The 11,459-nt window shown below is 43.5% G+C and overlaps 1 protein-coding gene across 2 annotated transcripts in view; it reads right to left on the bottom strand.

Annotated features, from left to right (window-relative positions):
- Positions 1 to 7,263: 7,263 nt before the first annotated feature.
- Positions 7,264 to 11,459, bottom strand: part of dock4 (dedicator of cytokinesis 4) — a 90,027-nt gene continuing 85,831 nt past the window's right edge. For both annotated transcript variants that reach the window (XM_036519959.1, XM_036519960.1), the window contains 3 exons: positions 10,472 to 10,591; positions 9,502 to 9,563; positions 7,264 to 7,779 (listed from right to left, as the gene is read on the bottom strand). In XM_036519959.1, coding sequence (XP_036375852.1) covers positions 7,372 to 7,779; positions 9,502 to 9,563; positions 10,472 to 10,591 — 590 coding nt within the window. In that variant the 3' untranslated portion in view covers positions 7,264 to 7,371. The remainder of the gene's footprint in view (positions 7,780 to 9,501; positions 9,564 to 10,471; positions 10,592 to 11,459) is intronic.

The following is an 11,459-nucleotide window of genomic DNA, read 5'->3' as shown; positions in this document are numbered from 1 at the left end:
CAGCACGGCCTATCCTTCATCTTAATTTGCTAAGGACATGAACGGGCTGTTTCTGCCTAGTGGAAAAAGCGTTATCCTTTATAATGCGCTGGTCTCATGTTTACAGCACAATGTTTAATGCCACCCCGATCGTAATTGCCTCCCTATTGCGGATTAATTATCTGGCCCGTTGCAATGTCTGTAACAACCATATTCCCTAATAGTGTTCAAAACGCACTGAGCTTTAATGATGCTTTGTTCACCAAATGGATCTCTTTTGTAAGTCAATCGATTCACTAATAGGCCTGTGTAATACGTTTTCTTAACTCGTTTGTAATTTAACTCATTTCTCTTGTGAGCTGTCCGTTTATAGAAGTAAACGGAAGGCTGTGTGCACTGCGTAAAACAGCGCTGATCAATACACGATCAACAACCTAATGGCCAATTAACCTCAGATCACAAAGTGGCCGTTTACCTCTGCTCGGGACCCCGCCACCACAGAAAGCGGCGCATCCAGTACGCTGCACCGGGTCTTCTGCTGCGCCTCGCTGCACAGTACTGCAACATCAACCCGACACACATTAGTAAATACAAATATCATATTTCCAACAATACTCAAGAGCTGGGGCAAAGAGTAAGAATCTACCACGGGATATGTGCTCTGAGCTATCCAATTTTGACAAATGTATCCCAATGATTATAGGTCTCAACCAAGCGTAACTCCATGGTTTTACCTGTAACTGTTACAGTAGCAGCAGAGCAGAATGTCCACCTTGCAAACTCTTTTTGTACCAAAAATGACCTCTGGACAGCAGTGTGGTGTGAATGGCTATCCTTCACTATTTCGGATATTCAGGTTGTACCAAACAAGCCTGTCGAGCAATAGGCTACGGTTCATTACTACTTCAGTTTAATAGCTTCAAAACCACCACGGAGGTTTTGAAGCTATGCTAATGAATACCAAGCTAGGTAACTACAGTAATAAAACAAATGTAATAGCTCGTAACGGAAGACGGTGGAATTTTTATTTAGTCTTTTTTTTTTTTTAGTAAAAAGTAGCAAGTAGTGTGTTACAGTAATTCCTCTGTACCTCCTGAAACGGACAAGCCGTTTGGTGTGGTAGCTGTTTGTTTGCGCGTGACGGCTAATAAATATTACTAAAAAATGAACATTTCCTCTAGGTTTTATTTTAATATTTGCTTTCATATATAAGTTTTCGATTGTGTGGTGTTGTAAAACGTTTCTCTGAGTTTCCACTCATTGCTTCTTCTTTTAACTTACCACAAAATATCGGCGTTTCACATCGCCGCGCAGCAGAGAGAGGACGAGCGCTTCAGTGGTCACCCAAGGCCAAAATCGAGCAAAATCTGCCAAAATTGGATTTTTATGGCGCATTTGACAAGGACGTTGACATAAAGCACCGAACTAAAGAGAAATTGATGAAATAATGCTCGGTTTGTTGCTGAGGTACAGCGGTCCCGGACACCGCTCCTGAAGGCACGCCACACCGTTTGTTTTCGGTATTACGCGAAACGACGCGGTTCTGGAGAGGTGAGGCCACCTGCTCAGCGCTGATTACTGCGTCGCGTGCTCGGCGGAAGGTGGCGGACGCGCTGCAGGTTCCCGCCCACACAGCGGAGACATTTGGCGCCGGTTGGCGTGAAGCTGCCACAGCTGGCAGGCAGTCCGCACTGCCATGAGGCATATGACCCGATCGTGGCCCGGGTGTGGCAGAGGTGGCACCGTCTTTAAGGCGGCAAACAAGACATGGGACAGTTGTTGAGCGTAGTATTTGGCCCAGATGTCAAATTAGAACTGTGGGCCCCATATGTATGGCCGGTCTTGTCCCGCAGTTAAAATGTAATTTCAGTAATTCAGTCAGCAATTACTAGCGAAACGGGACATATGACTCAAATAATATTAATCTGATCTGAAACGAACACCGGAAACTTGCAGCGGACATGCTAAACGTTCAAAAGAGATACAGGTCGACGGTCATTGACATTTTATGCCAAAATCTTGTCAAAGAATGAAAAGGTATGTAGTGCCAACACTTTATCTGTACATTGAAATTCACTGAACTGAATTGTTGATAAGCAGAACGGCAAAAACGGCGTGAATTTGCACTTACGAATATAATTGCTTCCGTATTTAATTCCATAGAACTGCCATGTGGCAGTGAAATCTCTTATCCAGCCCACCAACGTATCCACTCTTTTTTGGTCATACAGTAGGCTGAGATATGGCTGTCATGGGCCATGTGTGGCCCGTGTTCTGGCTATCAGATCTGGACCACCCGTGGACCGTAATTCATTGCTGTATTTGGGCCGAGTGTAAGTGGGCTGTGTGGCCCGTCACTGGGCCAGACTAATTTTGCTATGCGGGCAGGTGTTGCGATTAAAATACTGTCTCAATAGGCGTGTCTGTCTGTACTCCGTGCGCACAGTTAAGCTAGGAGCTGAACGAAAATATATGGAAAAGTAAGCATTTCATTAATAAAAAAAAAAATTTCCTACATAATGTCATTGAACAACAAGGTCAGACCGTGTTGTAATTTGACTGCTCTAATCAGAAGATCTTTATCACAACACCAGCATACTTTTCAAATGTCAATTACTCAAGTACTCTTCAAAACTCTGTTGTTATCAGTGCTTAATCGGTGCACCTTCTCTATGAAAACCAGCAACAGGACTGAAGAGCATTTCTCAAGTGAAATTAGGGCTGCACAAAACCTTATTAATTACAGTAGTGCAGTTTATGAAGAGGAATGTCTATAAAGACTTACACACACATACACATACATATATCATTTTTGAATAATTCCTATTATCACCTTGCATGTGTACCCATGTACAACAAAAAGTTTTCAATTTGAGCAGGACTATATGGTAAACAATGATGAAGACCTTTTCATGATTGTAGAATTGTAGGTTAACTGTTGGAGGGAATTCACAGCAACATGCAAAACTGTCAAACGTGAGTTTATTTTTCTTGCCGTACTTCATACAGGGGATTGGAAATATGTCTTTCTGTTCCTTCTCCTTCACTTCACTCATAAGACACTCGTCTCTGCTCCCCAAAAGGGATCTGAAATCAGAGTTCAATGGTAATACTTGAGATTTCTTGTGGTGAACAATCATTTAGGAAAGGGAGACACTCCAGGGTTCAATTATAGTTTTTGGCAGAGCAGGAGTCTGTGGTCCTTATCAGATTTGTACAGAACACTCTGTAGTCACAGTTAAAACTCTTGGCTATGAATTGGAAAGCCACATTGGACAGTCTCCTTACCCCTATGATGTTATTCAAAAAAAGGAGCAATTCTGAACAATTGAGCCTCTCAGCAAGAATATGTGGAAAGCAAAACATAAAAGTAGGTCTTCTTTCAGTTCTGAAAAATGGGAGATAATGAAAGCACATAATGAGGTTTTCTGAAATATACGGGTACGTTAATGGATAAAGCAGGTGAAGTCTTTCCTTGAAGTTACAGGGGTTCAGATATTGAACTCGAGATGGATATTAAAAATGAAAATGAATTAAAGTTTGGCATTAGCGGTTGGTGCCAGTGGCAGAGTTGAGGACGCTGGTGGAACAGAGCAGACATACTCAGTTATTGAATGGAGAAGGGAATTCGATAGCTATGTAACTACAAAGTGGGTACAGTTAAGAAACAGAAAAAAAAGACTTGCAAATGATCTGTAATGCCAAGATTGGCCAAATATGAAATGTATCCATGTCATATTTATCTTGATAAAAGCGAACAAGATTTTATTTTGTTTCATTTTTTTATTTATTTCATGTTTTTTCCTTTATTATTACTCAGTCTGAAATCCTGACATGCGCCTTCATGGTGAAATGTCTCTGTACAGTGCAGTTCTTGGGTGATTCTTCACTCACCGTAACGCGGAAAAAAATAAAACAGCACTGTTTTCTAAGACGTATTTCCTTTTGGGCAATCACATATTGATATAAAGTCAAGCTTGACTTATTATGATATGAATCCTCTATGAAGAAAGTAAAAACTGTCTCAGTCATTTGGTTTAACAATGGAGGAAAGCACCTAATTACTACAATGTGCAGTTAATAATTAAAGAAACATATCTTGCACAGAGGCATTTGATGTTTTTGGATTAAGTAATTTTGTACTTTGTACTTACTTACCTCCTGCCTCAGGTTTTCAGCAGGATGTCTTTTTTAGTGTGCTGAAGTTTTTTCTGTACATTAATCATTCAACCTCATATTCAATTAATAAAGTAAATTAGTGGATGAGGGTTTTTCGAATTGTTTTAATCACACCAATATCTGGGCGAAGTTTATCATATTTCACCAACCCCAATTTGAGAGCACAGACCCTAAAGCAATGAAAGATATAAGTACACACACACACACACGCAATGAATAATTGGGTTTTTTTTTCATTCACTTAAGCAGTGAATACAGGCCATATCAAAGATGGCAGTATATTCAGTCTTAACCAGCCATCTTTGTTTTAATTTCCCCAGATGCTGGGAAATTAGCAAAGGGAGAAAAGCAAGTGATCCATCCCTGAGGAGCTCTTGAGCAGGCTTCTTGCTCGTGTCATAGCCATTACCACAGATAAGGCGAGTTCATTTTACTGAATGCCTCTTTACAGACACACGTGCTCATTAAAACTGGAAAACTGAGAACTAACTGTGTGGGAGACAAGTAAAGCAGTCACTTAGTAACTAAAGTAGTTCATTACTGGGTGACAGGTGTTTAGAGAAATAAAAAATGCAGTAACGATAATCATTTTACTTCATTAGCCTTTCTGGTAAAATCCTTCATTTCATTCTGTATAAACCTGACCTTTGATCTCACTGTAACAATCCAGCAACGCGTTACCCACTAAAGCCCTAAACATGTTCTAATTTTGTGCACAACATGTACTGAGTTCTCAAATTTTATTTATTCAGTTACTGAAATGATATTTAATGGTCAGCAGGGGAGGGATGGTGGGACATGAAAGGGGGAATGGAGGGGCTGGGGGCCGAGGGGATTGTTGCATGTGATGTGAAAATAAAATCAATAAAAAAATAACTTTGAGAGATACTCACTAAAGGCCTGAATGAGGTGAGCCTTGATGTTCAGTATACATGTATACACACATCAAAACCACCAATGAAATCACCACAGCTACTTCCATACACTGAATACCTACTGACAAATGGGAAAGCATGCCCAGGCAATGCAACAGATCTGCTGAGAACAGAGGAGTGATCCACACTGTGGAGAGAGGGCTGTATAACAATGGCGGATGTGTGCATAAAGGACCTGGGGGAAGCTGGCTCTTCAGCTACCTCTTCAGCTCTTTCTGCTTGGCAGTACACCGTTCTGTCAGCAGATCATCAGAGCACACAGGACATCTGTATCCGTTCCAGAAGCACGTCATTAGAGACGATGGAAGGGCAGAGCCCTGAGTACAGAGCTCTTACGGGTTCGCTGGCTCCTGAACACAGCTTAAATACATCAGCGATTAATATGCCCTTATGCCTCTCTACTTCCTGAAGTTACAGCAGCGACATATGGAGAAAAAATAAATAAATAAACAATAACCAGTGCATGACCGACATTACTTTCTTAATCCATTCCCCTGCAGAATCACAAGACACAGCCTGTAAAAGCAACAGCTGAAGTACTGGGATGTACAGTGTAAGGCAGGGTGTCGAAGGTGACGTCTTTTGGCCCTGCCTCTCAGCGGTGAGATGACTGACAGCTGCTGGCTGGTGGGTGCTGATTGGTGGGCTGTCTGCATAAAGAAATTCAAATTCAAAAACAAGCCACCGGCTCCAGTGACACTCAGCATCGTCTCACTTTACAATTTTTCAAAGGGATTTTTCTGTAAGGCAGAGAATGTAATGACGCGTAACCTTCTGCAAAGTGTCCTTGCTGAAAATGGTTTTATTAAACAGTGTTATTTAAGCATGTAAATGCGTTAGGTGCAGTTACGCATCGCTTTTTTCCTCCTACACTGACTAAAACATATAAATATTTAACATTTTAATTAGAATTTTTTCCTTGCAACATTCAAAGCGGTAAATTCAATATGGCTACATTTTGTTAAAAACACAATATGTACAATAATTGTAATACACAAGGTATTTGGCATACTTACAGCAATCTCATTAAGAAATTTACAATTTCACAAGTACTGATTCATGTAAATATTTTATCCCAAATTCACAAAAAAAGAAACTAAAACCATACAAAACAACTGGAACATGTAAGAATACTGTAGTTAAAACCAGAAAATAAACGGCCCAAAAAATGGTCACTGAGTTAAGCAATCCATTGTCCACTGACATATTACAGAACAATGTCTGTCCACAATAAAAACACTTTCGAATAATGGGTGTTCAGTCTGTAAACCACGACTCCCACTTTACAGCACATTCTGTCAGCGACAGATCCTTCAAGTCGAATAACAAACAAATAAGAAAAATAGTTTGAAAAATGTTCAACTGTACAAATATATCACTAAACATCGCCTGGCAGAAAATGCTGTTGAAAGCTTTGCAAACAGAATGTGTTAACTCTGTGTTTGTTGGAATGGACGTCTTTTCCATGAGAGGGGATGGGGTAGGCAGTGCAGTATGGCAACATCTAAAAAGATCAATGTACATCTTCACTTCCATAAATTTGCAAATGCCCATGCTGGTCAGAGAGTGACTGCTCTGTCCGTGGCCCGCTCCTTACTGTAGTTAGCGGTGCTGCCAGAACTCAGCGGAAATGCTCACTTGTGCTTGGTCTGAAACGACCTCTCTCCATGCTACAGTACTCATATTGCTCTGCACAGGCCTCCTGCCGTTAGACAGCCAGGTCTGCTTTCACGCACTGGACACACGGTTCAAAAATACATGTTACACAGCACAGCCGCGGTCCAGTCACACTCCGGTAGAAGTGTCCGACGCTAGATTAGATTCTAAAGTTCCAGTTACATAAAAGCATACATGGTCCTTTGGCACAAAACTTGAAAAAGCCCACAGATCTAGTTTAAGGGACACATAACCTTCAGGCAAGACTGGCAGATACTAGGTTATACTGACTGACATACAGTACAAGAGACCTCTAGCACCTTATAGCTGTTTAGGAAAGTAGAGAGTAATTCTAATAAGTGGCAGGCCTTGCTGAAGTTCTTCATCAACAGAGACTTCAGTTTTAATATTTAAGGCAAAAAACTGTTATTTTTATCCAGTATATACATATATTAGGAATTTTACATCTATCAAAAAATATGAAACAATTCTTTATCTTGCAGAACCTGCCCTCTCTAAAAAGAACTCTTCATTCTCCTCTCTTCTTCGTTCCTCTGGAGACTCGGGGTCACCGAACCCCCGAAAGTGTTGGAGTGCAAAACGTGCTGGGGGGTCGCCATGGCTACAGCTGCGACACCTTTCTGGGGAGGGGCCGGGGGCGTGGGAAGGGCTCGCCCTTGCCGGTGCGGAGCTGGTGGGGTTTGGGCGGCAGGGCGGGGGGTTCGGCGCTGGGCGGGACGGACAGGCTGTGAGGTAGGGGTACGGGGCGGCGGGGGTTGGTGCGCTCGTACACGCTGTAGGGGGGCGGGGTCTTGTTCTCGCGGCGGATGAGCTCATCAGAGCCGCTGGAGACGGAGGTGGTGAGCGCGGGCTCTCCCGGCGCGGCCTCGATCCCGGACGTCTCCGACACACTGCAGCGGCTAAGCGAGGAGATGCCGCTGCTGTAGCTCCCGGACAGCGCCGGCGAGTTGGACACCAGCCCCGCCGACTGGCACTCGGTCGGGGACGGGGTGAAGGGGGGCACAGCGTTCTGCAGCAGAGCACAGACCAAGAGCGTTACACACCAGACAGAAGAGCGTTAGAGAGCACAGACTACAGGATACAACACAGGGCAGAATGTCTGCTTTCCACTTCAAGAGCTTAAGCTGTGTGCATTGGAATGATATAATATAATATCCCATATAATACAATGACAATATAGTATCCCATACTCTTCCCTCAAAAATTCCTACTGTCAGAATGTTTCCCAAGCAATTATCTGGCCTACAGTCTGATTATGTGGGGATCATGTTTTCATACTACATGTTGTTCTGTTGAATTTGGACAAGTGAAAAAGACAACAAACATCCACACATTAAAACATTAAAACAATTCCATCAGCATTTATTATGACGTCAAAATGTCCTTGACACAGGTACAGCACAGCACAGCACAGCACAGGATGTCCAATGTTACATCTTTTGTCCTGCTTCTCTCTCTCTCTCTCACAGCTTAAAGGTAAACTGCCAGAGGCGAGGACGCGAAGGGTTAGTGAGGTTTAGTGGAGGCTCTGCAAAGGAAGAGTGGCAAAGCACTCTGGGGCACCGGTGACTAAGCATTTTCATAAGTGCTGTTTTTCCTCACATGAAACAGTGTGAAACAGCGAGTCAGTGACTGCCCAGCATGCACCTGGAGCAAACTCTCAGTGTGCAGCTGTCTTTTCTGTCCCCACTTCCTGCCAGCAGCAGAAACCTGGAGCGAGGGCGGCCCATCAAAGCCATCCGGACCTGCACACCCACCACCTCACAGTCTGGTGTGAACGCCTGCGCACCAGTAAAGCACTCCGGAGTCCTGCCAAGGAGGCTGAGTCACAGAGCGCCCATCCTCACAGTGAACGCAGTGAGCATCATGCTGAATAATGCGTGTGTGTGTATGCTGTTTCTGTCTGCACCATGCTGGCTATGGGGAGGTACTTCTGTCCCATCTTCTCGGATCAAACACGTCACCCAATCAGCCAGGCCTTGCTTATAAATGCTCTCCAGGGCTGTGTCAGAGTGAAAGCCTATTCAGCAAACACTAAGCTCCTCAATGTACACAGCTACTGTAAGTGAAGAGTGAGAGAATACCTGCAGCGGTGAATAGATTCAGGTAATAACTACAAAAACAGGACCTGAGATCTGAGCTCAATCATGCAGTGAAGATTCAAAGCAAAGGATCAGTATAAATCTTCATTAAGCCCAAATGATCCACCCTGATGCCGACGATGACTTTATCTATAATACTAACTTCCATTAATGAGGTACCCAAGCGGTGTACTGAAGGCACTTCTGATTCCAGTGGAGAATAATCGCCTGAGGGAAGCGGCAAGTCTCTGATAGCTATGGTGTGTGTTCCCTGATGCGCAGTGACGGTGTGTTTGTGCTGTGCGCTGGGCTGTCGTCAGTGGGCCTGGCTCGGCTGTGATGGACAGGAGAGGTCTGAGCTCCTGCCCATTTGAGGGGTGCTGGCACACACGTGCCACAGAATTCTGCATCGTCCGCCCAAACAGGGATCCCCTAGCTCAACCGCACAGAGTGGGGGGGGGGGGGGGGGGGTGTCACGGAGTTCTGACCCCACTGCTCCCCTGAACCTCACCACAGCTGTGCACTGAGGGAGATATGTATACACTTTCTTTTTTGCATGGAAAACTGTCAGAGAGTGGTTCACCCCCGCTGTGAACGGATGGGCCAATCACAGCACATAGGACAGACAGGGGGCGGAGCTGGGGACAAACCTTTTGTGGAGACCTTGGCGCGGGGACAGGAGACAGTGACCTCAGCTTCCTCGCTGGCGACCCTGTTCAAATTTAAGGAAATAAAGAGAGAATGTGTCACTGTGTCACACCCACCAGAGAAACTTCATGCATCTTCAAGCCTGTTAGTTTAGGCTGGGCAGGTGCGCATGGCTTTTAATCACTGAAATGTGTAGCTGGTGTTCTCACTCTGCACTAAACTGTTTAGGTCTAACAGCTGGAGTCTTCCAGGGCAGCACACTGCCCTTTGTACTGGGATGCTGTGTGCTCCACTGGAAGAAAAAAGACACTTTGAAGTATCCCATCTGCTTCGGGCAAAAAAGCAAAAACACAGTCCGGTTGTGACAGAGAATCAGGGCTCAGGGGAGCCAAGCTGTTAGTGTCCGTCTCAAACCTGCCATTTCTCCAGATTTGGGCTTTAGTGAAGGCTTGAAGAGATAGAACAGAAACAAATTTTCTAAGAATTCGATCTTACGCTACAATGGCGGGATTAAGCCATGAAAGGATGGGAGTAAAAAATCTGCCTAAATGCCACAGATTTTGCATTGTGCTTCCCGCTAAACCGGATTCTTTCTCTGTTCCAGCCCCAGCTTCCCCAATTGATTCCCTCGTCTGTGACAATAAACAAAGATCATGTAAAAAGCGCTCCTTAATTCCCCTCACTAGACTGCGCTACCGCTAACACAAAGGGCTAAACGGCCGTCGCTGTAAGCGGAAGCGAGTGACTGCAGACAGCAGCAGTGACCGTACACACACGCATGGAGAGAAACAGCTGTGCGGTGAAACAGCAGGCGGAAGCACTGAGAATGGGCAGAGATGGGCAAGCCGCACAGCAGAAAGAAGCATAGCACAGCGCACAGCCTGAGCCGATGAGTGCGAGTCAGGAAGAGCAGGAAATGTTAGCGCCAGTTCCGGAATGTGTTCCATTGTTTTTTGTTTTTTTTTTTTTTACCTGGGTACGGTGGCCTAGGAGGGACAGGGGGTGATACCAACTTTCCAACAGTGTCTGATAATTGCGTGTTAGCTTCTTTAGCACTGTCTAGACTCCAGCTACTCGGGGTGGGGTTCACCACTTTGATATACAAAAGACATATCAGGAAATCTGGTCAGTAACAATTGGTTGAAAACAGCCTGAAAAAAAATTGTAAGATGACATTTAGATCAACTGAAAATACTACAGTAAATTGGAAAAATCATGTCAATTCCAATAGCAAACAGACAAGTCCTATAGGATGTTTCCATGGCAATTTCATTTCATTTCCACATAAGACAGCATTTTTCCCCCCACATACAAATAATGTAACAGTGCAAAGAAACAAACAGCAAAGAATACACATTTTCATATTTTACTTGTTAACAAATTGGCACTTCACCCCCTAGAGATATTCACTTACGAACTAATGGGAGTAGATATTTAAAACATATTTGTGCTCTTACATAAATATGTTCATTGCAGCTGAAATTCAAATTTATATCTTAATGGCTTATAAAATGGAGGGTTCTGCTTTAGAATAAGTCATTATTCGCCTGTGTTCACACAATCATCCCTATTAATCTGCTGCTACAAAATTTAAAAGTGACATACTCATTTCTGGAGTTCAGTTTTATAACAGTCCCGTTAACCTTCAAACAGCAGCTCAAATTAAACAATCTCAAGTGCTCCATTCTTAGCAACTGCACAGAATTCATATTGAACAAGTAACAACTGTCTCTCAGGAATTTAATAAAAATAAAGGCTGCTTCAGCTCAATATCCCCCCGAACATGCCGACTTCAAAAAAAAAATGAGCCATACAAATGTATAAACATCATTATTTGACTTCCGCAATTCCTGCTTAAATGAGTCTTCCTCGAAAGGTTAACACATCAACAAAACAACAAAACCCTTAGGCACTTAGAATGTCTTGAAATAACACTCGAAAAAAAAAAAAGAAGTGTTCA

This window comes from Megalops cyprinoides, chromosome 25, assembly GCF_013368585.1.
Source record: "Megalops cyprinoides isolate fMegCyp1 chromosome 25, fMegCyp1.pri, whole genome shotgun sequence".
Taxonomy (NCBI): Eukaryota; Metazoa; Chordata; class Actinopteri; order Elopiformes; family Megalopidae; genus Megalops; species Megalops cyprinoides.
Note: the sequence above shows the minus strand (reverse complement) of the source record. Positions and strands in the feature narration are given on the sequence as shown.